This window comes from Vulpes lagopus, chromosome 9, assembly GCF_018345385.1.
Source record: "Vulpes lagopus strain Blue_001 chromosome 9, ASM1834538v1, whole genome shotgun sequence".
Classification (NCBI taxonomy): Eukaryota; Metazoa; Chordata; class Mammalia; order Carnivora; family Canidae; genus Vulpes; species Vulpes lagopus.
The window spans coordinates 31,217,184-31,242,425 of NC_054832.1; the positions used below are offsets into that span (position 1 = coordinate 31,217,184).

The following is a 25,242-nucleotide window of genomic DNA, read 5'->3' on the forward strand; positions in this document are numbered from 1 at the left end:
ATGAAATTAATTTAGAGTAGAAATCTAAATAATAAATCTTTCAGGTTATTTACTACTCTATCCAAACGGAATAAACCATAAAACAAAGAGACTTAAATATAAATCTTAGACATGGAAAACAGAAAAGATCAGGGGCCCAAATTAAAGGAAATGGGTGAAAGGAAATCATCAAGCTCAGTCTGGGACATTGCTCAATTGAAAGGGTGAGTTTAAAAGATGAGATCAGGCTCTATGTCAGGGGTCAGAATACTCAGCAGCTCAGGAAGGCTGATCTTTTTGGATAGGTCTGACTAATTCTATCAAATAACCCATAATTTCTTTTAACCTATATAATCAGTCTTATCTCTAAATATGATTTCCCCAAATTCTATGCCCCAAGGCTTTTACCTCACTTCTTCCCTGACTTTAATAAAATCCTATTCATCCTTCTCAAGAGAATCTGCCTTTCTTTTCATGAGCTTTTCATGACTCTGTAAACTTTCCTCCAACATATCGGTCTCTTTCACAAAACTGTGATCTAGTTTCATTCATCCAGTATAGTACTTAATTAATACTTTTTAAAAAATGAAATAAAATGTTTCCTCTGGGCCTTAAATCACTAAGAAGTGTCTCTAAATGAGATCAGAGGGTCATCAAGCACATATGGCATGGAGAAGATTCTCAGTAGATATTTGACTGAAAACTACAGGGAGTGAACATCATAATATAGAAACAGTGACCCAATGTCATTAATAGAATGAATGGAAATGTGAGAGAGACATGGAGAGATGGGGGAGAACATGACAATAAATGAGGTTGAAGCCATGAACAATGACTTGTTCTTATCTATCACTATCTCCTCAACCACCTGGAAAGAACACCTAGGAATAGTTGGGCCAGTTCCTGCGGGTACAATTACATTCTGAAAACTATAATGCATTCACTGAATACTAATACTCTCCCTGCAAAAGACAGCATTAGTAATGCATATCAGTACCATGGGCTACTATACCACATCGCTTGCATTATTGTTCAAAAACATTGCTGCATATATACTCATTCCATGCTAACATCTGGCTTGAGCATGACTTGCTTTGACCAGTGACATGTGGGAAGAACTGATACCTAGGCAGAAGTTCTTGGATCAATTATAAGGTCTGTGATGTTCATTTTTTCTCTCTGCTTTGAGCACACAATATTCCAGATTTAGGCTACACTGTCAGCCTGGGTCCAGAGTAAAATGATATGAAGGAGAGCTATAGCTGACTTACAATGGACATGTAGAGTGAGTAAGAAATAAACTTTGATGGTCTAAACGACTAAGATTTGGAAGTTTATCACTAAGACACAATTCCTAGTTTGTCCCAACGCATTACATGTGCATTTCTATGTGTCATTACATAACCAGTGCATCACGTATAAACACATGAATACATAAAACACACACACACACACACACACACACACACATATATATATATATATATGTATATATATATTTATATATATATATACATGCTTTCTCATGTCCTGTTTTTGAGGTTTCTGGTCACTAGAGGGGGAAGGAAATGAGTGTCCATGTCAACAGACTTGTAAGATTCTTGTTTGTCTGCCACTAAACAACTGCTTTTGTTCTGTTTTCTTGCTCAGAATGACCCCCTTTATATAAAATAAATATAAATACCATTTGACACTCCATATTAAATCAGCTATGTGCATATTCCATCTCTGTAGAGTTCTGGCTCTGATTACCCACCTTTGCATCATTTTCCATCCCATTCTCCTCTATTCTATTTATCTATAAAAAATACTCCATAAAGAAGGTATTATAGAAACAGAGACTGTATGCACTATGACAGATTCCAATTAAAAGGATTTATTTTCCTCTAATCCCAACTTGATATTCACGAATGAGCAGCATCAAATTAAACAGGCTGAAGAGCAGATAAGAAAAAGATTTTGTTACCTATCTACCAAAAAATTTTTGCAATATTTTTTCAAGGTTTAAACTTGGTCCATAGCTGCATCACTACCTCCCACAATGATAAATTTTATGTATCTGCCAGGGCAAAAGCTTGCCATCAAAAATCTGTTCTTTATGTTAAGCATCTGCTCTGTATTCACTAAGTATTCTCATCAGTTTTTGTTTACTCTCTTCATCCTGCGGATTTTCCCTACTCCTTTCCCAAGGTGTTCTTAGGTAAAGATATCCTTAAGTGTGATGAAAAAGTCTCAATGAATATTTACACTGAATCATAAGATTAGTAAAAATAAGAACTTACATGCAAATGGTTAGAACAGTGTCCAGTACACAAATAATTTATAAGTGGTAGTATGCCTCCCTTAAAAATTATCTAATCAAAGACAAAACAAAATAAAATCTTAGAATCTATTTGTCTAATATATTCCCAATCATGGGGCTCAAGTCATTTTATGTTGACAGTACAGGAATGAGTAATGTAGTCACCATCCACACAGATACTGATAATACGGTGAGACCAACCTTGTAAGGTCTGCATGAGCATTTAATGAGATAATGCACATGAAGTAGGCAGCAATTTTAGTCATAGTGCCTCTAAATATTAGTGGTTCTGACAATGAATGGAGCTATCATCACACAGCAAGGGTGTGCTTGGGCTTGTCTGGTAAGTGAAGAGCAATTTTTTCAGAGTAAACCAGCGATAACATAGCAACTTCTACAAGTTTAGGTCAAAATAAATAATAGAAATTAGAAGCCAAAACTTAGGAACACTTGTACTGGTATTGGCCAGGAACCAGGTTCCTAAATCTGAGATTATTCTTGTCCCAGCATTAGCTTTCCCCTCTTTAAAAAAAAAAAAAAAATAATTTATTCATGAGAGACACAAAGTGAGAGGCCGAGACATAGGCAGAGGGTGAATCAGGCTCCTTGAGGGGAGCCTGATGCGAGACTCGATCCCAGGACCCCAGGATCACGACCCAAGCCAAAAGCAGATGTCCAAACCACTGAGCCAGTGAGGCATCGCTACCTTTCCCCTCTTAATCTGACCTGGCTTTTGACCCAATCTCAGGGACCACAGAGACATACATTTACTGCTTGTCCATGGAGAGAATAACAGCCAGAGATTCTATTTAGTCTACCACTACTCATCAATTCAACCCAGATCCATCACTATGGTTTAGTCAATCACAGAAAGCTAATAGGAGAACAAGAGCTCTATAGGAGACTCATTTAATAAGTGCTTTCTTCTTTGATGGTAGGTACTGAAGACAGTAATGGTCAAGTTACTTCTCTTTTCCTTGGTTACTCATCTGTAAAATGGACATAATAATGGTACTTTGTTTCCAGAGTTGTTATAAGGCATAATAAAAGAGAAAAGATCTGCAAACCACCTAGGGCAGAGACTCACCTATTTTTAGTCCTCAACAAATATTATTGATATCATTATTATTATCATCGTCGACATCATCATTATATAAAAGACCTAGGGGCAATCATTAAAGCCTTTTTATACCTGTTTTTAAGAACGGCAATAGGAAGGATACCCTTAGGTATGAGCACACTTAGCCAAATGAAAGTTGATAAAACCTCTGATTGTCTCAAGGCAAAATAAAGCAATGAAAGGAATTGGTACAATACAAACTGATGATGAACTCATCAGTCCCCATAAGAACTGCAGACTGGATCAACCAACAGGAGACTGTGAACAACAGTGGCTTTGGAAATTGCTGCCATGGCTGGGATCTTCCCTGATGAGTGATACACCTAAGGGAACAACAGTTGCGAGAAATGATGGAAACAGTCACCTCAGGGAGCAATCACTGGGAGCAGCAGACAGGGTCAAGCTAGAAGGCTTTCAGGTTGTGAGATCTCCACCAAGAAGGCGTGACTCACTCTCCAGAGGAAAGGGTCCAGTTTCGTTAACCTATAACATCTGGAGGTATGTATAACAAAGAGACTGGTGATATTTTATTCTTTTCTCCTTAAAGACAAGACACATGTCTGATTTATCATTCTATTCCCCAACATCAGTACTTTAATGTTACCTGGTACTTTTTGACATGGTAGATATTCAAAAATATTTGTTGGATGAAAACAATTGAAAAACAGTTCAGCTCCAAATATTCTAAATGGTTAAGAAATCTGGAATAACTGGATGGTAACTGATTTGCTTGCAAACTGTAATCAGATCCTAAGATTTTCTGGAGATCTGGCCAAATACCACAACTGAAATCTAGCAGATGCTACAGAAGGGAAGAGAAACTGCTAGATCCCACCAACTCAAATCTTATGGTAATGTTATTTGTGGTACAATGAGCCTTTCCCTCTATAGTGGGGTTATTGTAATATATATATGAACTAGCGTCCTTTAATTCTGAAATATCACTCATGCTAGTTGCTCTCTTTTAAGAGATAAGACTGAGAATTCCAACGTGTAATATTCATTTAAATATTTAAAACTTTTCTTTAGGGCAGCCCAGGTGGCTCAGTGGTTTAGCGCTGCCTTCAGCCCAGGGCCTGATCCTGGGGGCCTGGGATTGAGTCCCACGTCAGGCTCCTCCCTGCGTGGAGCCTGCTGCTCCCTCTGCCTGTGTCTCTGCCTCTCTCTCTGTGTCTCTCATGAATAAATAAATAAAACATTAAAAAATAAAATAAAAAAATAAAACTTCTCTTTAATACTTGAGGATATAACTGAGGTCATTTACCTCAGATTTTGGTTAACCTAAAGAAATCTTTTCTATAGTAGTTACCCTAAACTTAAATGCTAACCATTATGCCTAGCAGCATATAGTTATACTTTTGTTCTTTGAAATCATGGTCATACTCCTCGCCTTTTCTAGAGTTTAATAGGATTATCTACAATGTTCTAGACATTCTATTGGACATGGAGTTGTAATACACAGTCTTCCTTCTACTTGCTTACAAGTAGTTTGGGGGGAGGCAGGGAAAAGTAAATCAACCATCATTGATTTAAAACAGTGCTCTGATAAAGGTGAAACACTTAGATCAGAATGGTTGGAGGATGTGGAAGGCTTTCTAAATGGTGGTGCATAAGCTACATTTTAAAGAACAAAGTTTAGCTGGAGTTGACCTGTGACTCTACCTCATAAACATGAGTTAATTTGTTTTTTTTTAATGTTTTCCTAAGCTTTCTTTTACATGTGCCTACTAATCAAAACAAAACAAAATCAACAAAGTGTTTGAAAATCCAGAAATCATAACTTTAAGGTTCTGTTCCACGAGGTATTATTTTATAACTTATCAGTGTGCAGTTCCATTGATTTGGCAACATAGCACACCTCTAAAACTGTAAAATCACCAATTATTCAAGAATACGCCATACCTGGATAAGCCAGGGAACCTGATAAAAAATATGGCTTTCACTAATGACTTCATCTAAAACAAGACTCCTTAAAGTGAGGTCCACAGATGAGTCTGCTCTGGAAAATCATTCTGGTCTACAGCAAAATGAGGAGCTTGTGCTAGAATGTAAATCAATGTACTGCATCCTTCATTGAGAAAATCTTGCTATAAAAGGAAAGTCAGCCTATTTACATTTTGGCACAATCTCCTTCTGCTGTCACAGACCAGTGGCAAAGGCTACAGACCAGTACTTTTGAGGAGCACTGGTCTAAATGAAACTTCACTGAAGTATGACTGTTTTCTTTCCCTCATATCCAACATCTAATCCATCAGAAAGGGCTATGTCCACTACCATTTTTCATGGGCTACCTTCTTCCACACTTTGTGCTTATCCCAAATGCAGCCTCTCAGATCACCTCTTCCATTAAAATCATACTGCAAACAATTCTTATTTTTCACATCGATTCCTGTGACCTGCCACTACCTGGTTTCTCTGCTTCTACCCTGACCTGTGATAGTCTTGCCTCCTTGGCGGCCAGGATGAAACTTCCAAAATCATCAATTGGATTAGGTCATCCATAGGTTTAACAAATGACTTAAACATTCTCTTAAATGTGTCTTAGCTGTCCTGCTACTTCACTGGCTGCTGCTTCACAGGCCCCTTGCATTGCCTCCCTCCCTTCTCATTCTCTAAATATTACTCTATCCTCAAGCCAACCCTCAGCTCCCTTCTCTTCTTTATCTACACACTAATATAGTTTCTCAACCTCCAGGCTTATCAAGCTCTGTCACATTATTCACATCATCGAAATATCTTTTCTTCAAAACATTTATACATGTGCTTAACTGCTGCTTGTCTCCACACACTAGAATGCAAAGTCTGTGAAAGTAGGGATTTATTTAGATTTATCAGTCACTTATTTTTTCAATGTTTTGCAAAGAGTAAACATTCAGTTTATGTACTGAATGAAAAAATGAAAGAATAAATGAGTTGTCTTCCAGTTATGGAATGAGTAAATCATGAGGATGAAAGGTACAGCTTAGGGAAGATAGTCGAAAAATACAGTAAGTTGGGAATTCTTGAAATTTTATGGAATAAAAACTACAATCAGTTTATTATGCAGTTAGCTGAAATATATTACACAAATACGTATGTGTGGAGGGGGTGTTCCTTTATCAATTCCAATCAGACACTCCTCCACGTCAGGCTATGGGAAAGTTCTGGACCTTCCGTGTACTTCTCTCGCCCCGATGTTGCTCCCCTGTGACTCATGCTGTTCTACATTGGAACAATACTTTCTTCACATCAGGGTCTGCACTTCCTGTCAGCAACTGTATCAGTGCAGGGTTCACAAATTCAGAATCACCACTTGGACTTCTGTAGACCTAGCTCGCTCTCTTCTTAATTTCACAAAACTTAAGGAAGCTCCCACATCTTCCAATATATTTTGCTTGCCACTTCTGAATTCTCATTGCCCAGGAACCCCATCTGTTTGCATGTCCCACTGTCCCTTGGCTGCAGCTATGGGTCCCAGCAATCAGCCTTTGCATTCTGTGTGGGCATGGCCACCACCACCTGACATGCTTCAGACCTCACTCCTTCTAGTAGAAAGATGCAAATGCACAGGAAACCACTGCACAGAAATGTGTTTTTCAGGCACTTACTGTGTGTGAGACCAGAAGTGTCCTATCTAGCTGGAACAGTCCAGGAGGGCTCTGTTTTTTTCAGCTATATATGCTTGTAGAAACAATAACTGATAGCAAACCAAATACTTGGAAGTAAACCCCAAATTTAAACGTGAATACTCATCTTTGTTTACTAACAGCCTCCTATGGATAAAAGGTGAAAACTGTTTGTTTTGTTTTGTTTTGTTTTTTGGTGTTTTGGTCTCCAAGGTAATAGTTTACTAAGCCATCAGTTCGTTAAACACAGCACAGCAGAGTTCATTATCCTCATGCTACCTCCCCTTCTGCAGCATTTTTCTTTTGAAAATGCGATGTTTTCCCCATTATATTACCTGGGAGGGAAAAACCTACTTTCCTATTACATGAGGACTAGGGATAACAAACGCTTCAGTATATTTAGGATACCTTGTAGAAAATCGCTGTTTATTGTGTTTCCCTGCTCTAAATGCAAATGAGTGAACCAAGTTGCTTCATAATGTACTCGGAAACCATTCAGGCCATACCCTGGAATACAATGTTTTCTAATCACTGAATTATGACTTGCAGAGCACCTCTTCTTAAAGCTTACTAGCCAGGTTCTATTTTTAGCTAAAGGGCTTATCTTATAACCCTCCTTAGCAGAAATTATTATCCATGAGACAAGCACTGATGTAAGACAAAGTGAATCTAAATAATGCCTCTGATTCCCCTAGCTTTTCCTTTAGCCACACGCAATCCTAATTTATAGATGTTTTGTGTCTCTCTCTTCATAAAGAATTATGACAAAATAAGCCACTAGCATAAACTCATATCAGAAATGTCATTACAGTTCCTCTGCTTTCCACTTTAGGTTCACAGGACACTTGACATACTCGTTTCCATTACCACACTGTATCTTTTCTTCCCTGCCTTTAAAAGGAAATGCCTGTAAGAAACTGATACCTAGGATACCAAACGGAATGAAGCTGTGGTACAATTTTGCATCCAAAATGACTGACTCATATTTTCTAGCTATTTAACGTCCACATGAGAACATAAATGTCTTTCATTGCTGAGTTACTGGAAATAGAGGATAATTTGTCTTTTATTATTTTTACTGCTTGTCTCTCTAATCTTGTTATTCATGTGAGAGACCATTACTGGGGTTGTAATATCTTATTTGTTGAACAATAGACCCTAGAAGGCCTCATGCTAAAACTGAAAGTGTAACAAATAAATGTATCCATGGGTTTCAGATGGAGAGGCTGTAACTAGGAATCTACTTGCTACCATTTATGTTTGTTTTGGTAATACACGGCAACAGCAAGTCTCTCGTACATGAGAAAAAGTAGGATGCTACTACTTTCAGAATGTAGTTTAAAAGATGCAGTGCTATTTAAAGCAAATGGCAACAGGAGTGAAAAGTTAGCACATTCTTTGGTTTCTCTTGCAAACTTTCTGGCTCAGGGAAACAGAGATGTTCAAATCTTTCACACTCATACCAGATGACATCTTTGGGCCTCTCCCTTCCTGCTGTCACCTGAATTTGGGGGCAGTTTATTGGCAGCATAAATGTTTTAATTCTTTGGGTTGAAAGAAACAAAAACCTAACTCAAAATAGCTTAAGCAGAAGTGGAAAATAATGGGTCTGTGCAACTGAAATATTCAGAAACCACTATTTAGCGCGGTGGGATCAATGGGCTGAAATGTGCCTTTTCATCTTTTGTTTCTATCTTCCTTGGAATAACTTCATTTTCAGGCAGACTTTCTCCATTTGGTAACAAAAATCCATCAGCAGCTGTAGATACAAATCCTAACAGCTTTGGAACCCCCCATGGGAAAGAGAGCATTGTTTTGGTGTTCTGACAAAATCCCAGGAAGTACTCTCTCCATCTTGCTGGCTGAGATCATATGCCTATTCCTGAACAAACCACTCTGGCTGGAATTGGGGATACTTTGGCTGACTAGGTCATATACTCACCCCTCGAGGAAAAAGAGCAAAGGAGGCAGGTCTAGCCCCATGTTCAACCATGGAACTGATTGATTCTAGTGGTGGGGACAGTCCACAGAGGAATGCTGCTCAGACAAAAGACATATACATATTCCTAGAAGCACATTCTCAAAAACAAACAAATACCACCTGAAACAGAGAACAATGCCCCACAATGCTATGGTTAGGCTCTGAGGCTCTTTGGCATGTGTTAAGATGCCAAATACAAAGAAAAAGAATTCTCTGCAACTTCTCTAATCATGTCTTCTGAATGTCCTTGTCTCAAAGACCTTTCAAAATTCCTTATAAGTTGAATCACTAAGTACCCTTTTATGTCTTCTGCATACTAGGTAAAAAGAACGTAGGTAGTAACAATATGCCAGGTAGATAACAGGTAGATGGAAACTGTGTTTCAGAACACACTGCCTTAGCTTCACGAGAAACATTTCAGAAATTGCACCACGGGAGGCACTCAGACCCTGGGTTGACGCCTTGAAAGGGAAGAATGTTCCTCTTGTTCATGTCCAATGCCTCAGTATCCAGAAACAAAGTCCAACTATCAATGAAAATAATACAATGAGCTGGTAACTAATTCATTCCCAATGGTAGCTAACACAATAATGAGGCAGAGCTGCTCAATTACTTTGCAGACAAGATTTTGCCATTTTGAAAAGTACACACATGAAATGAAAAGTATATTTTATATTCCTACTCAAATGATATAAAGTTTCCAAGAATTTTTTTTCCAAGAATTTTTAATCCAAAATATTGGCTGAGGATCATATAGACATCAGTGTTCAATACTACTATGGCCCATATTTGTTAATCAAATGGGAAATCCAAAAATTTTCTATAAATTTAAAGGTACTACAGATTACCATCCCTGCAAAGGGCTCTCTTGCAAGCCAGTTCAATTACAGTGATAGTAACTTTAGCCCTTTATAATGAGGTCCAAATAAACAGGTATACAATCATAATTATAATAGCAAGCAAATATCTCAATGATTTTAATAGACTCTTTTTTCAAAAAGATTGAAAACAATGTTAATAGCTTTTATAATGGAAACCTTATGAAGAAGTCTTCAAAGACACATGCAAAAGCAAGTGGTTTAGAATTCCCTCAGTGCAGAACCTCAAAGAAACAAGTAATTTAATCCTGGAACTGAACCCAAAAGCTTGCTACCCAGAGTTGAAGGAATGTTTGTAATAATGTATATGTATTTTGATACATGTGTCATGTCCACTGTGTTTAAATAGCAGACTTTTTAAATTTCTAGGCATCCTGCTTTTGTTTAATGTTATCTGTTCTCTTGGAAAAGAAATACAGTTATTCTATATTGATAAAGGATAGTAGATGATGTCACCCCCTGCTTCAAAAACAAAACTTCTCAGTCTGGCCAAGAAGATCCTTCATTGTCTGATGCTGTTTTATCTTTCCACCTCTACTTCATCCCACCCTTGCCCTTCTCCCAGGCACAATGATCGTCTTTCATTTCCTCATATGTGCCAAGCTGTCTCCTCTGCTAGGAACACCTCTCTACTCCTGTCCCCAACTCCAGCCCCATGCAGCTCTCAACCTAAGGAGCCCTTCCCTTCTCAAGAATGGTCTTCAGAACACCTTCCTGGCACTATAACTAATGCCTTTCCCTCCAACACCCATGAAGGCAGGGACCACTTCTGCTTTGCCCCTTATTTTATTCCCAATGTTGAGCTGAGTGCCTGGCACATACTAGGATCCCAAATATTTGCTAGAAAAATGTTCTATTAAAAAAAAAGAAAAGAAAAATGTTCCATGAAGTCTAAGGCTTATGTTTCCCTGTAATCCCTGTAAGTATATTTCTGTCTAAATGTATTTTGATTTGGCAGATTTCACTGTGATCTGCATTCCTGGGACACAACAGAAAGGTCACAGTAAAAGTATTTTAGTGACTTCAGGAAATTCCTTGATTATTGTAAGGTTATACAGACTAGACTTAGGTCAATGACAGAAGTTAAACAAAAGCAGATTTTTCCTCAGAAGAGGCAAAACTTCCTGTCAGGGTTGTCAAAATGAAATAAGCTATCTTGAGATATTTAGAGAATCTACATAGAGAATCTATAAATTCTCAGAAATGTACCCTTTGCACTTACCAAGTGGCATGAAACTTACTAGAACCAATGTTTCCTACAGGAAGGCACAGCTGACTAGCAGATCAAGCACAGGTCTGGTAAATTAGAACTCACTCAACAGCTCAGGCTTTCTGGACCAAGCCATGTGCACTGAATGGAACTTACTACTGAGATACCAAGAAAGGTTTCACCTTTTTTTTTAGGTGCTATGAATCCTTCTGGGAGTCTGTTAAAGCCTCTGACCTCTCTGAAGAACACGATATACAGAAAAGGAAACAACATACAATGAAATACAGTTGCCAAATTTTAAAAGGATGAATTTGTGACATGGTAAACATGTTTCTTTACTAATACCTTAAATACAAAGATTTAATAGCCAGTCTAGTAATAACCACACTTTTGAAGTGGGAATGAGCAGGAACAAATTTTAAAAAAATATCTGTAGGGGCGCCAGGGTGGCTCAGTTGGTTAGGTGCCCAGCTCTTGATCTCAGCTCAGGTCTTGATCTCAAGGTCATGAGTTCAAGCCTCACACTGGGGTCCACACCAGGCATGGAGCCTACTTAAATACACCACATAAATTGTGATGTAATGTAATATTATCTGTGACTTCCATTGGCAATAAAGTCACAGGTACTGCCAAAGTTTCTATGATTTGTGACCTGTGCCACAATTAAGGACAAAGCTAAATTTTAATTGGATGTTATTAACAATAAAGATGTCATTTTTTTTTGTATTCGGCATACTGAGTTCTATCCATGCCTACAAATTACAGGTTAAAAACCTCTGGTTTTGAAGATTATTACATGAATTCTAAAGATCCTTTAGCCTGGAAGAAACTTGGTCAACTTGATATAACTTTAAGGGAGTGGAAAACCTCTATATGTATTTATAGATGCCTTTGGGTTTTAAAAATAGAATAGTTTATAAATCAGTAGTATTTTATGCATCATAATGAAAAAGGACAAGCAGATACTATGTAGGATATTTTTCTTGCTGAGAAAATGAGGACCTTCAGGTCTCTCTTATTATCAACCCCTCTAGGCAACTTCTGCTTTCTCCATAATTCTCTTTATCTATTTCTGAACGTCTGCATTTTCTCAAGTGCCATGTTTTCCATGAAACATTCATGGCTCCTGCTCTAATGGTTACCGTCAGTAATTACTGGCACAGTGGTGAGGTCAAGTAACTTTCACTTTATTTTTTATTGTCAAGTAGAATTCTATTCTGTGGAATACTACCACAATTTGTTTACCCACTGCCAACTGAAAAACATCTGGGTTGTTTCCAATATCTGGCAATTATGAATATAGCAGCTATAGACGTTTGCATTCTTTGGATCTATTCTCAGTCTTAGGCCCCATAAACTCGGGCCTTGGGTTGACTTTTCCTCAACATTTCTGTCCTTCCTTCCTCATGTGTCAGCCAATATATGCTCCTTATCTGCTGCAGCTCTCTACCTTGTATCCATATGGGACTCTGGGCCCAGTGGGGTTTCTTTCCCTCCCCCAGTGAGTGGCTTAAGGTTTCATATATGAGAGAAGAATCTGGGGTTGTTGGTAAGATTGTGTGCCTGTCCCTGGAAGCCTCTTACCACCTGCACATGTGACAAACCAAGGGGGGGGGGGTCTCTCTTTGGCCAATTCCCCTCCCCCAGACTTTCTGGTGAATGCTGAGCAGATGCCCATGGGGAACAACTTGTGAGTGTGTATTCTCCTTGTGTCCATACTCCCATTTATTGTCAACTATATGGTTGGCTTCACTTGACTTAAGAATTCACTTAAGATTTTAAAAACTTTCTTCCTCTTCTTCACATTTTAAATTTTTTACTATTATTCTTCATTGTGGTGAAACATACATAACGTAAAATTTATCATCTTAAGGCATTAAGGACATTTACACTGTTGCACAACCATCACTACCATCCACCTCCGGTTTAACAGCATACCTTTTTTTAAAATTTGAGCTTACCTGAATTTTTAAAGGCAGCTTGTGTCATTACTCTATATGGAGACTACAACTTAGTACAAATAGAAGATAAAATAAAAAATAAAGAGAATGAAAACAAAACAGTGTTATTGGACTTCTAAAAGCTTTACATCTGAAGCCTTCTCTTCATTAAAAAGGGAGATATATGTGTATTAGAGAGATATTACAAACTAGCACCAAACTGAAACTTTCTCCTTGCCTTAATGAGAAATGCTGAAAGGGAACAGATTCAAAATCCTTTCAATTCAATTCAATACATATCCATATACCACCCAAAGTCATCCTGCACAAAACCAGTCATTGATCCCATACCTTTAGAAACACTGCATTAGCCAAAGTCCCCACCCCACCCCCCGGTCTTCACATTAATACATTAACTGTAGAGATTCAAGGGTAGTTCTGCCGGCAAAGCCAGCCTAGAGGAGGAAAGAGATTAAGGAGAAAAATTACTCCCCACTTCCAACCCTATTTTTAAAAAGGTAAAATGAAACAGAGATAGTGATGATATATGAACAAGATAATCCTAGAAAACCAGAAGGCTATAAAAGATAGTAGGAGTGGATATGGCACGGCTGATACCAATCAGGTAAGTACTCAGGTAAACAATGAACATACATTTGTAAAGCAGACTCTGATTAAACAATAAATTCATTCAACAAAGTTATTGATCTTATGTTTTATGCCAGATAGTATGTAGGATCCTCAATTGTTCTTTATCAGTGTCAGAGTATACTTCCGAAATGTGTATCTATGCAAAACTAGAGACTATGCATGCCATTTTAACTTCTATTTCTACCAATATAGAATACCATACACAATGTTCAATAAATGTTTGGGGGACCACCAGAGTCCTTTGTATTCCTAGAAGAGAATCTCCAACATGGAACCATGGGCAGTCATCTAGTCTAAGCTCCCTTCACATTCAGAAATCTCTTCTACATCATCTATGACAAATACCCATCCAGCTTATGCCGAGTGCTTCCAGAGTTGTGGCCCTCACAAACTCTCCAGGTAGCTCATTCCCCTCCTGAACCACACTAATTTAAGAATGTTTCTGCTTACAATGAGAGAAAATGGGCTTCTCTGAAACTGCCAGCCATAGGTCCTAATTCTCTGTAAATTAGCAAAGAAAACATCTTTCTTCCTTTTAATATCTGGAGGCTCATATTATATTTATCTCAAACTCCTCTTTGCCAACTTTATGGTCTGTAATTCAAAAAAAACTGTTCCTAAAAAAAACAAATTGTTTTTCTACCAGTTTTCTAGTGGACACAGGATTATCTAAAAAAGAGCACCTAAAACTTCTGATATTGTTTTGTAACACAGGATATTACGCCACCTACTCCTTCGACCTAGCTATATGCATTGTTGTTTTATCCACATCACACTTGTACTAAGTTGGATAGTGTTCTCCCCAAATTTTACATCCATCCTGGGAATCTAAGAATGTTATCTTATTTGGAAGTAGAGTCTTAAAAGACATAATTGTTTATGTTAAGATGAGGTCATGCTAGAATAGCATGGGCCCTTAATCCAATGTGACCTGTGTCCTTATTAGAAAACAAGAGCCAGAGTCAGACAGTGGGGAGAATGGACACCATGTGGTGAGGAAGACAGAGACTGGAGTGATAGATATCTATATCCATCAACCAAGGAACATCAAGGATTACCAAAAGCACCAGAAGCTAAAAGAGAGGCATGGTACAGAGTCTCCCCTTCAACTCTTCAGAGAGAAGACAGCCCTGCCAACACTTTGATTTCTGACTTCTATCTTCCAGAACTGCGAGAGAGTAAGTTTCTATTATTTTAAGCTACCCAGCTTGGGGAAACTTGTTATAGCAGACTTAGGAAACCCACACAGAATTTTGTCTTCCACATAGATACTGCTTAGATAATACACTCAGGGGTTTCCCCCCGCCCACTTTTTTTTTTTTTTCCTTTCTAGTAATTCATCACCGCTGTACCAAGTTTTTCCATCATGAATCTGTGTAATGGACATTAGTGTGTCTGCCCAGCATCATCTATTTCCATCTTTCCGGTAGCAGGAGATCATCGATCATGTCTTGGGCTAATTCTTTGGGCTCACTGAACACAGTTGTCAGTGGACTCTCAGTCAAGATGTCCTGTTATTTCCCAGAATAAACCCTCTCTCTCTCTCCCCTGCTGGGAACTTTGAGTCGTGACCATTGTGACAAAAAGATGTTAAAGAGCTAGAGTTGATTCATCCCAGTAGTGGGATATCCTTTCCTAGGTCTTGTTTGTCAGCATTTCCTGCAGTTCCATGAACTCTTCCATAACAACCCAATGAATCCCTTTCTGCTTAGATTAACCAGAGTTAGTTCTATATAATTCAGTTAAGGAACTCTGATAAATTAGAAAATTGAAACTCCGGATTTTGTTGTTTTCTTTTACTGTTTCTCTTATTTGGACTTCTAACTATTAGCAGGGCCCACTGAAATTTCAGTTTCATTCAGTTCCCTCCCACAAAAGTCTAAATGATTTTAAGTCAAAATGTGTCAAGGTACAACTATTATGGATTTGCTATGTTTATGGATGTTTATATTACTAAACCACCTAGATGAATGAAAACAGAATAAAATATTTTTACTCAAAGCTATTTATCATGGCTGTTAACATTCTGCTAAACTGTGATATGTGCTTGTGATATCCTGTCACTGTGATTTACATAAAGACTTAAGCATAGATGAGAAGGAATCTTTAGTCTATCAGTATATTAATTCTCAATATAAGACCACATTTTAATCTTAGAAAACAACTGCATTTAAAAGACTTCTGTGGCCACGACCCCAATAAGGATTGTAGAATTGTTAAATAAAGATTTAATAAATTATCCTTTCTGGAATATTTTGCTAACTGCCTATGTGTAGAAATTTATAGACATTAAGAATTGTTTGTAGCATAAATCCTAGCCTTCACACCCAATACAGTTTGGTCTGTGTATGTAGGGCCAGGGCCAGCAAGGTCACCCATGATCCAAGGGATAAGTCATCAGACAGGTAATAATGTGAAATAATAGTAACTTACATAATGGCAGCTACTCCTGAAACTTTAAGAAAACAGTGATCCTATGACCAAGTGTCTAATGTAAGGAAACATATTGTTTCTTTAGTAATCATTTATTTGTAACAAAACATGAATCTTAGTGTCTACCCATTCAGTCTAATGATGTATTTTGAAGGATGAGAGCTAACGTACATTGGTTTCTTTTAATCACGAAGATCTAAATCTACTCAACAGTGGAGAGGGAAGAATTCTCTAGACTTTAACCATGACTTAGATTAAATAAAATCATGACTCTAACATTTTTCTTTAGGGCTCAATAATAATGCCAGTGCTGTAGTGGCCCCTTCTTGTTTATCTGCCTAATACAGAATCCTCCTTCTCCCCAAAACAAACTCCCACCTTTCTATAGGAAAACATACTTCCCAACCAGCCCATACCATCCTTCCGGCCACTGTGATTGGTAGAAAAGGCTCTTTATCGGATTGGAGCCAGCAAGATATGAGGGGATGTTTCTTAGGATTTCTGAAAAGAGCAGCTTCTTCTTTCCTCTGCAAGAGCTATGCAAATACTCTCCCCTTCACTAGATTTGAACCTGGGAGTATGAAGCCCTGCAAGCTTCCAGCAGCTATCTTAGAACCACAAGGAGGCAGCTTGTCAGAAATGGAGCCAACACTCAGGAAGGGGAGCAAGAAACTGCAATGAGAAAACAAGGAACTTGTCACATGGTATGAACCCTGGATCAGGTCCTCCGAGGAAACACAGTCCCCTCCTCTACTTAGTTACACAGTTATGAAGGCTTTTTTTTTTTTCCTCAAGCCACTTGAAATCAGGTTTTCTGATTCTTGACAATAAAGAATCTGAACTGATTCACATAAAAATGATCACTTTCAAAGGCATAGCTGAAATATGGTAGAGTAAGCAGTTAAAGATAAATGGTGCCATAAGATCTTTATTTGCTTGTCTCATTTAATAATAACATAAATCATACTCATAATCTGGTATCTGATAGGTATGATTCTTAAAAGATAGGAGAAACTAGAAAGCCAAATAATTTTCCTAAGTTTTCAAAGCCACTAACTAAAAAATAGAGATTTGAATTTAAGTTTGTCTGATTCTAGAGGTAAGGTTCTGTCCCGGTTTGCTGTCTGTCTAAAGTTGCCAGCTGTCCTGGTTTCCACTTTTAAGTCTTTCATTACTGCAAATTGATTATATATCCTTACCATAAGTTAAAAATAAGACAGCAGAGATCATATAACTTACAACCTGCAAAGTACCTCTAATGCTTTTAGGTTTTATGTTTTTATTGAATGTGAAATTCTTTTCAAGACATCACAGTGGCAACAGCAATGAACTGACTTAAAACAATGGTCTTAAAACAAAGATCTGATAATCTTTAGCATCAGAACCACAAGAAGAGTCCATCTTCCATTTTCTGACCATTAATAAATATAACCCAGTTGAAGAACATTATCCTTAGTGGTATTTTTGGTTCTTAGCTACCTTCATCTAAAACTCTACTTGTGTTCATCTCAATTGGGAAAATAAATAAATAAATAAAGATGTACTTGACCAATTTGATTATTTAGGTGAACAGCTAAGTTGAACTACACAATTTTAATTAGAGCTCCAATGACTTTTTTTCCTACAGAAAACTTGGAGTATAACAACTGAAAAGAGAGGCTTTTCAAATAAATAAGCATTTTTAAATAAATAGAAGAAACATGGATTTAACCAAAAAAATTTAAATGTGCTTATTAAGGTGAAGGTTTGAATAGAAACTTTTAAAAAAATGTAGTGTCAGCTGAAATGATGCAGTGACTACTGAACTTGATTGGGCAAATCACTTCATAATCCTGAATCCCCAAGACCTCATTAGTTAAAAGAAGACATCAGGCGACTTCATCTCTAACATCCCTTCCTAATCTATGATCCACCTCATGGCCCTTTTCCATCTCCCTTTGCTCACCAATGACCTTTCTGACTCCATATGCACATAGATCCCCCCCTTCCAGGACAGCTGCCATTTAAAATCTAGTACTAGAAGGATGTATAAACACCACCACTATCCCTACTTAAGAAGCATCCCCATTTTAAAAATATTTCTTCTAATCCTATCATGAATTCTACAGGGGAAAAAAAATACCACCCTTTCAAAAATGAAGAAATGGAGCTCCGTAAAGTTAAAAACAGTTCATCTAAAGTCATACAATTACTAAGTTGAAGGGCCAGATTTGGCTGCAAAGCTCTTGATCCTAAACTGCTGTAGCTCTTTTCTTGTAACGGGTGGTTAGCAATCCTGTTCATCAGTTGGTGTTTTTCAAATATATCAACTAATTCTCAAGCCTGGTCATAACAGTGGCTCCAACCCAAACTGTTAAAATTAGGCTTCACAATCCAGAAGACTAAGATCTCTGTTTTGGTCAGTAGGGTTCCAGACCAATGTCAAGCAGCATCATGTCCTTGTGTGCTGCTGTCAGCACTCGTGACTATGCTCTCAGTGACAAACTGCACGTCTCTTTCACCTTCCTTAAGAGGACAGAAACAACTCTAAGTCACAAAATTAGGAAGGACTGTATCAGTATCAACTTAGCCCAGTATTCTGATTCTAAATGACATCACATAATAAATATTCCAGAGATAGAAGAGACATGCTATTTATAATGAAGGCTGAAAGCCTCAGGAGATGTTCTGGGCTATTTGTTTCTTAAGATGAATAAGCGTCTATAAACAAAAGTAAAGCCTTCCACAAGCAGGTTGCTTATTTCATGCACTGCTATCACTCATCCTTAATAATAATGAAATAAAAAGCATAAACTCTCTTTGCCTTTGCCATAGCAATAAATTCCAAAATCCTGCCTTTCCTGTTGTTCTTGAGTTCAGCAGGGGCAACATACAGGGTTTGATAAAATTCTCTCCCCTCATACTACTCTACTTCCAGCTGGGACAATAAATGACATGGCCATGATGACCAGCAAGTTTGTTTATAAGTAATGGAACTGCCACATTATTTCCTTTTCCCCCAAATAAAGCATACATATCACCTAGTACGTAGAACAAAAATACTCAGTTCTTTAATCTATTAGTCACCTCAAAACAGTGACAAGGCATGCTCAGTCTTTGGAGGTATGTATTCAAAGATTTTGATGATTTCAAATTCTGCTTCATTCTAACCATGATACCAGAGTCCTACTGCTTCCTACCACTATGACTATCAGCAGTATAAAAGGGCATACATCCATTCAACAAGTAACTGTAGGGAAGGAAACCATTTCTCCTTGTTCAGATGTCAAACAAAATCAATAACCACTTCCTAAAGAAAGGAAAAGGAAGACAAGAACTGACCTTTCCCCTCAAACTGCTCAAGCCCTCTCTGTCAAGTCTACACAGAGATCCACCTAAGTTTCCCCCTCTAAATGTTCCTTTTGCCTTCTACATTTCACCAACTGTGATCAGAAATATTTTCAAGCATTAGGCTTTGTCTCCATAATTGCTCCAAATTTCTTGGAAATGAATAACCACCCTGCGTTTCTTCTTTATAGATAGTTTTTGAGGTGCATATATTATATATGTATATTCTCTGAATGAACTTTGTTTTGAAACTGGTTGCAATACACAAGGCAGCCTGACCTTGAAAAAAGCAATAGTCCCAGCACCTACAACAGAACTTGCTACTGTTGAATTTACAAATGCTTGTTGAATTTGTAATATATGATTCTCGTTGGTTCAAATTGTGTCTGTGAGCTTTCATGTAGTCCAATGATAGGTACACTCTACCAACACCAGTGTTGCTCACACTGAAGTTCTATTTTCCTTGGTTCTTTCACCATTCCCCTGGGAAGGAGGAAGCCTTACTAACAGCAATTGAGCAAACAACTGAAAAAGCAATTTAAACATGCAACCAGAGACACTGAGGTTGCCTTTGTGGAAAACAAGGGCTCTCCCACTGCCCTTTTCCAAGAGAAACACCAATCTCTGTTCCACATGGAAGAAGGAAAGAGCTGTTTGTGTTTGTACACACAGGACAAAAGGAAGGATTACTGGGTGCCCCAGAGACTTAGCAGGAGTATGAAGTCTCTTCTGCTATAGAAACTCCCGTGGGACTGATGAACGACAATAGCCCAGAGTGAAGGGAATGGTTATTAGAACAAGAAGGGAAGTAAGCAGCTCTAATGATGATCTCTGTAGAATGGATTCTGAAACCGACCAACTGATCACCAAACAATGGCGGGGGTGGGGTGGGGGGCAGTGAAAATGGTGACCAAATCTCTTTAGTTTCTCTGGGCTTCCATGTGATAATGACAAAGCTCTTATCTAGTAAGTGTTCTGAGTTCGTGCAAACAAGCGATATTAGAACCATTCCTTGATCTTATTACATTTAGTGTAAGCTATTGCTCCTTCTCTCTAGGCAGAGTATCGCACTTTAGGCTAGAAAGGTTTGTTTTTTAATAGATGCCACGCTGTCGATTTAAAATTGTAACTAAATACATAAAAACTATACGAGATTCTTACCTTCTTGTGTAGATATCTACAAATACTATGGATTAACTATGGAATATTTTATGAGGCTTCTAACAAAAATTCATCTAGCATTGTTTTCTCTGATTCTGTTCAATCCCTCACTACATGAAGAAATTACAAGTTGCAACCTTTAATTATAATTTAAAATTTTAACATTACGTATGTTAAAGAGCAATTACCAAACAAGTTCAATGAAAAATACCATAGCTGAATAGTTTTGTAACTTGTTTTCATCAAAAATGTTTACTCACTTCCTATGCATACCATATAACCTGCCATTGTAGACATTCTCGATACACGTTAGGAGTTGTTTCTAAGGCTGAAAAGAAGTTCCTCTAAAAGGAAACCTCTTTAATCTCCTTAAAACACATGTTTTTGAACATGGAGCTATTTTGCAAAGAAAGCCTCTTAGTATTAACTACTTTTAATTTTCAAGATAAATTCCAATAGGAATATGTGAAAGCATCTTAACAGTTGCTTTTAATTCTAATCACGTCATATTTAAGATCAGGTTTTTCAACTTCAGCACTACTAACACTGGGGTTGGATAATTCCTTACGGTAGGGACTTCCCAGTGTATTGTAGAATGTTAGCAATAACCCTGGCCTCTGCCCGTGAGATGCCAGAACACCTCCTCCCCCGAGTTGTGACAACCCCAAAATGTCCAGATGTTTCCCTGGGGGATAAGGGGCAAAATAATCCAGGTTGAAAACCACTATTCTAAGCCTATCAATAAGATACCTTGAGGTAACAGGTGATTTCTCATCCATGTTGATTACCATTTCTCTCATACCTCTACCTCATCAAGCCTATCACCACTTTTTTTTTTTTTTTTTTTTTTTTTAATTCATGAGAGACAGAGAGAGAGAGAGAGAGGCAGAGACACAGGCAGAGGGAGAAGTAGGTTCCATGCAGGGAGCCTGACATGGGACTCGATCTCGGGTCTCCAGGATCAGGCCCTGGACTGAAGGCAGTGCTAAACCGCTGAGCCACCCAGGCAGCCCACACCACTTTCTTTTAATGCCTTTAGGTTAAAGCCGCAAAGACTCCACTGACTATTTCTTAAAACATACCTGGGCTTAGGAAACAATCCTCCAGGAAAATTATTGTCAAAATATGCTTCTGAGGACTAAGAACCAACCCAAGGGTACAATCCTCTGTATTTCCAATGTAAGAGATGAAGGATAGGCAGGGAAGGGTTTTCTCATTTCACATTAAATTTAACATTCTATAAATGAAGACTTCATCTCCACATGCTCATAAGATCTTCTGGTGCCTAAATTCGGTTTTTTTTTTTTTTTTTTTTTTGGACACCCGAATCAATTTGCCCAATAATCCCTCCTTCCTGACCCCCAAACACAGAAACAGGCAGATATATAAGGTTATGTTTTATCTGAACGGCACTCCAGGGAGACCAGAATTGATGGCTAAAAATAATTTATTTTACCTTTACCACATGTTCTCACAATAATCAATGGGGGGGACCCCATTAGTAATAGAAGCAGAGACTGACAGCTTTAAGTCTTTATTCAAACTCTCCACCTTTCAGATGTTCAGAATTATGGACATATTTCAAAAGGTGAATCTCAATAGTTACTGTACTAGAAAGTGAGAAAGCCACTGTCACATGGAATAAGATGTGCCCTGGCCATGAAGCTTGCTGTCCTTTCTGCTGTATCCTTCCACAGGTCAGTGATCACCCTGTAAGGCAACCCATAGCATGATCCTCATCACTTTTTTAGAGCTCTCACTTCCCTTCATCGGAGTCTCCCCCTGCAAATTGGATGTGGGAACTATGTCTGGTGGTTGCACAACAACCTCAGAGCCCAGCCTTCTTAGGTATCCACATACAGTAGGTACAGTTCTCACTCTTCCTCTTTCGGAGTCCTCCACAGTGGCACAGGTTTCCAGAGTCACCTTCATCCTCGTTTCCCCCTATCTGGTAAAGTCTCTCTAAAAATATGGCACCGAGGACGAAACACAGAAAGCTGGTGGAGTCTGAGAAGGCGCAGACACGGTAACAGATTCACCGCCCCCCCCAACCCGTTTCCGACCCCGTATGCTGTAGACGCTTCTTCCCTTCTTGCGGATGGTGGGTGAAATCTTCCCGAGTCAAAGAGGCGTTTTTGCATAAGGCTTTTTACATTAGATGCTTGTTTATTCTTTCAATCTGGTCTTTTTAAGTTACATTTACGTGTGGGGAACTCAGGAAAGGCAACTGCTCTCGGAAACCCAGGAGTGCTGGTCACTGCCGGGCTTCTCGGCCCCCCTGGCCTTTTGGAGCCAGGACGCTTCGGAGTCCGCGGGGCGACATCACCGCGTCACCTGCGGGGGCAGCAGAGGAGCTGCGGACCCCGCAGTGGCGCCCCAGGTAAGGAACCCGGGGATTCCCTCCCGCCGCCTCCCTGGAGCCAGGCTCGGGGTGTGCGGGGGGCCGGGAGGAGCTTAGGAAGGAGCATCACTGGACGAGCAAAGAGTGTGACCCTGGGGAAAGGAGACAGAAGAGGCGTAGGAAAACACGTTTCCCTTAATCCCGTCCCCGTGCAGCCCGTGGATCCGGGATCCCCTCGTCACGGGGACAGATCGCAGCAGCAGACGCGACCCTGGGCCGGCAACACGCACACAGCCGGGTCGCTCGCTGCAGACTCTGCGGGACTCGCCAGCCGCGGGGGCCACGGCCCGGGAGTGACCGCACGCCCCGCGCCGGCAGCGAGCACATTCCTACCGCAGGCTGCACCCGAGGGCGCCGGGAGGTCCCCAGGTGGACGACCCCCTCCCGGCTGCCTCGTCGCTGCGGATCGCCCGCGAGCTCGCCCGCTGCGACCCAACCAGGGAGGAGGAGGAGGAGGAGCGCGGGGAGCAAGCGAGCCCCAGGGACGGCCCCCAAGGCAGCAGCTTCCGCGCCTCCCCGCGCCTCCCCGCGCCTCCCCGCGCCTCCCCGCGCCTCCCCGCGCCTCCTGGCCCCAGCGGCGGCCCGAGTCCTGCGCTCGAGCTCCGCACTGCCCCCCCCTCCAGCGACTCTCCAGGGGCTCCCTGCGGGCCACTTTCCGCATCTCGCCCAACGTGCGGCCCCGCAGCCTCCCGCCAAAGCCCTTGATTCCAAGGCGCCGCTCGCCAGCTCGGCCTCGCCCTGAACCTCGCACTAGTTGCCCCAGTGGTCCGGGTCCGCTCGTTTCTCCGGACCTACGGTCCCTGCCCCCGGTCCTTTGCTCCCGCTCCAGTCCGCTTTCCTCGCGCCCCGCTCTCACCCCCGCGCCCCGGCGCCCCCACGCCGCCGCCGCCGCCGCCGCCGCCGGACCCGCCGAGACCCCCGCCCGCCCCTGCGGCCTCCGCGCCCGCAGCCCGCGCAGCGCCCGCAGCGCCCGCAGCGCCCGCAGCCCCCGCAGCGCCCGCAGCCCCCGCAGCCCCCGCGGCCCCCGCAGCCGCCCCAGCCCGCGGCCGGCCTGCGGGGCCTCCCGTCGCCCGCCGTCCTTCCCCCGCCCCTCGGCCCAGCCGCCTCGCAAACTTACTCGCGGGTCGGCGGGAGGGGCCCGCGGCGGCGAGGGCGCCCCTCTCGGCGGGGCCGGGCGGCGCGGGCGCTGCGCTCCTGCGGCCGCGCGGGGAACCGGCTCAGCCCGACGCAGCCCGGCTCTGCCCGCGCCGCCGCCGAGGCCGCCGAGCGCCTCCACACATGCTCAGTGTCCGGACCTGCCTGCGCGGACGCGACCAACAGCCGCAGCGCCGGGGGTGGCGGAAGGGCGCGCCGAGCGGCGGCTGCGAGCCGGCGGCTACCACGTGGGCAGCCGGGGAAGGAGGCGGACGACGCGCCGCCAAAAATAGCTCCCGCGGCGCCGGCGCCGGCCCCGGCCTACAGCGCCCCTCCCCGCGCCGCCCGCCGCCGCCGCCGCCGCCCGGAGCCCCGAACCCTGCTCGCGGCGGGCCGGGCCCTGCAGGCGCTCGGGGAAACGCAGCCCTCGCAGCCGCCGCAGCGGGTCCCGCCGGAGACACAGGAAAGTGGACCAAAGGCTCCTCCCCAGCTCAGTTGCTCCCGACTTCTGGGGGAGAAATGAATTAAATAAATAAATGAATAAATAAATATATACACACACATATGTATGGATGCTTGGACTTGTTAGGAGGGGAGAGCGGACGCCAACCTCTCAGAAAGCCGCTCACACTAACTTTTCTGGGCGCTCGCGACTCCTCGCCCTGCGGGATTCCGCACCCCTGCGGACGCCCATCCTGGCCCTGCTGGCTCTGTTGCTCTCCTCATCCGAGCCGAGATTTCTTCCCCCCCCTTCTACCTCCATCCTTCCTCCCGCATCTCGGCTTTAAGGCGCACACAGCAAAGGGCGCAGCCTGCAGACGGGGAGATGCCGAGGCCCGAACCGAATGGGCGGTCCCGCCGCCAACCCCCGGCCGGGACGAGTCTTCCTTGGCCTCCTGAGCATCCAGCACTTTCAGCCTCGTGAACTCTCAAAGCCACCGCACCTGCGAATTATTTCCCCGCTGCTAATTTTCGGTGTAGTTTACCTTCATTCCTGATAGTCTACTTTTGACATTTTTTTTTTTTCTGCCCTTAACCTGAGTCAAATCCCCGCCTTTTTTCATTCACCCCCTCACAGCGACCTCATAAGGGAACCATTATTATCCCAGTTTGGCAAATA

At 41.3% G+C, this 25,242-nt stretch overlaps 2 protein-coding genes across 3 annotated transcripts in view; one reads left to right on the forward strand and one right to left on the reverse strand.

Annotated features, from left to right (window-relative positions):
• The window catches only part of OXR1 (oxidation resistance 1), a 461,178-nt gene extending 436,908 nt beyond the window's left edge, over positions 1 to 24,270 (reverse strand). For both annotated transcript variants that reach the window (XM_041769239.1, XM_041769235.1), the window contains exon 1: positions 24,106 to 24,270. The gene's annotated coding sequence lies outside the window, so the exon portion shown is untranslated. The remainder of the gene's footprint in view (positions 1 to 24,105) is intronic.
• LOC121498582 (proline-rich protein 2-like) lies at positions 22,649 to 24,645 on the forward strand. Its single transcript, XM_041768586.1, has 3 exons — positions 22,649 to 22,967; positions 23,144 to 23,866; positions 24,001 to 24,645. Exons 1-3 carry the CDS (start codon positions 22,746 to 22,748, stop codon positions 24,643 to 24,645), a joined length of 1,590 nt encoding a protein of 529 aa, XP_041624520.1. The 5' UTR covers positions 22,649 to 22,745.
• Positions 24,646 to 25,242: the final 597 nt, after the last annotated feature.

Excerpts from the sequence above, each read along its gene's own strand:
- LOC121498582 (XM_041768586.1), top strand. The coding sequence starts at position 22,746 with ATGCTTGTTTATTCTTTCAATCTGGTCTTTTTAAGTTACATTTACGTG. Across the intron at positions 22,968-23,143 it reads ACCCCGCAGTGGCGCCCCAG|CCCGTGGATCCGGGATCCCC; the intron begins GTAAGGAACCCG and ends GTCCCCGTGCAG. Across the intron at positions 23,867-24,000 it reads CCGCGCCCCGGCGCCCCCAC|CCCCCGCGGCCCCCGCAGCC; the intron begins GCCGCCGCCGCC and ends CAGCCCCCGCAG.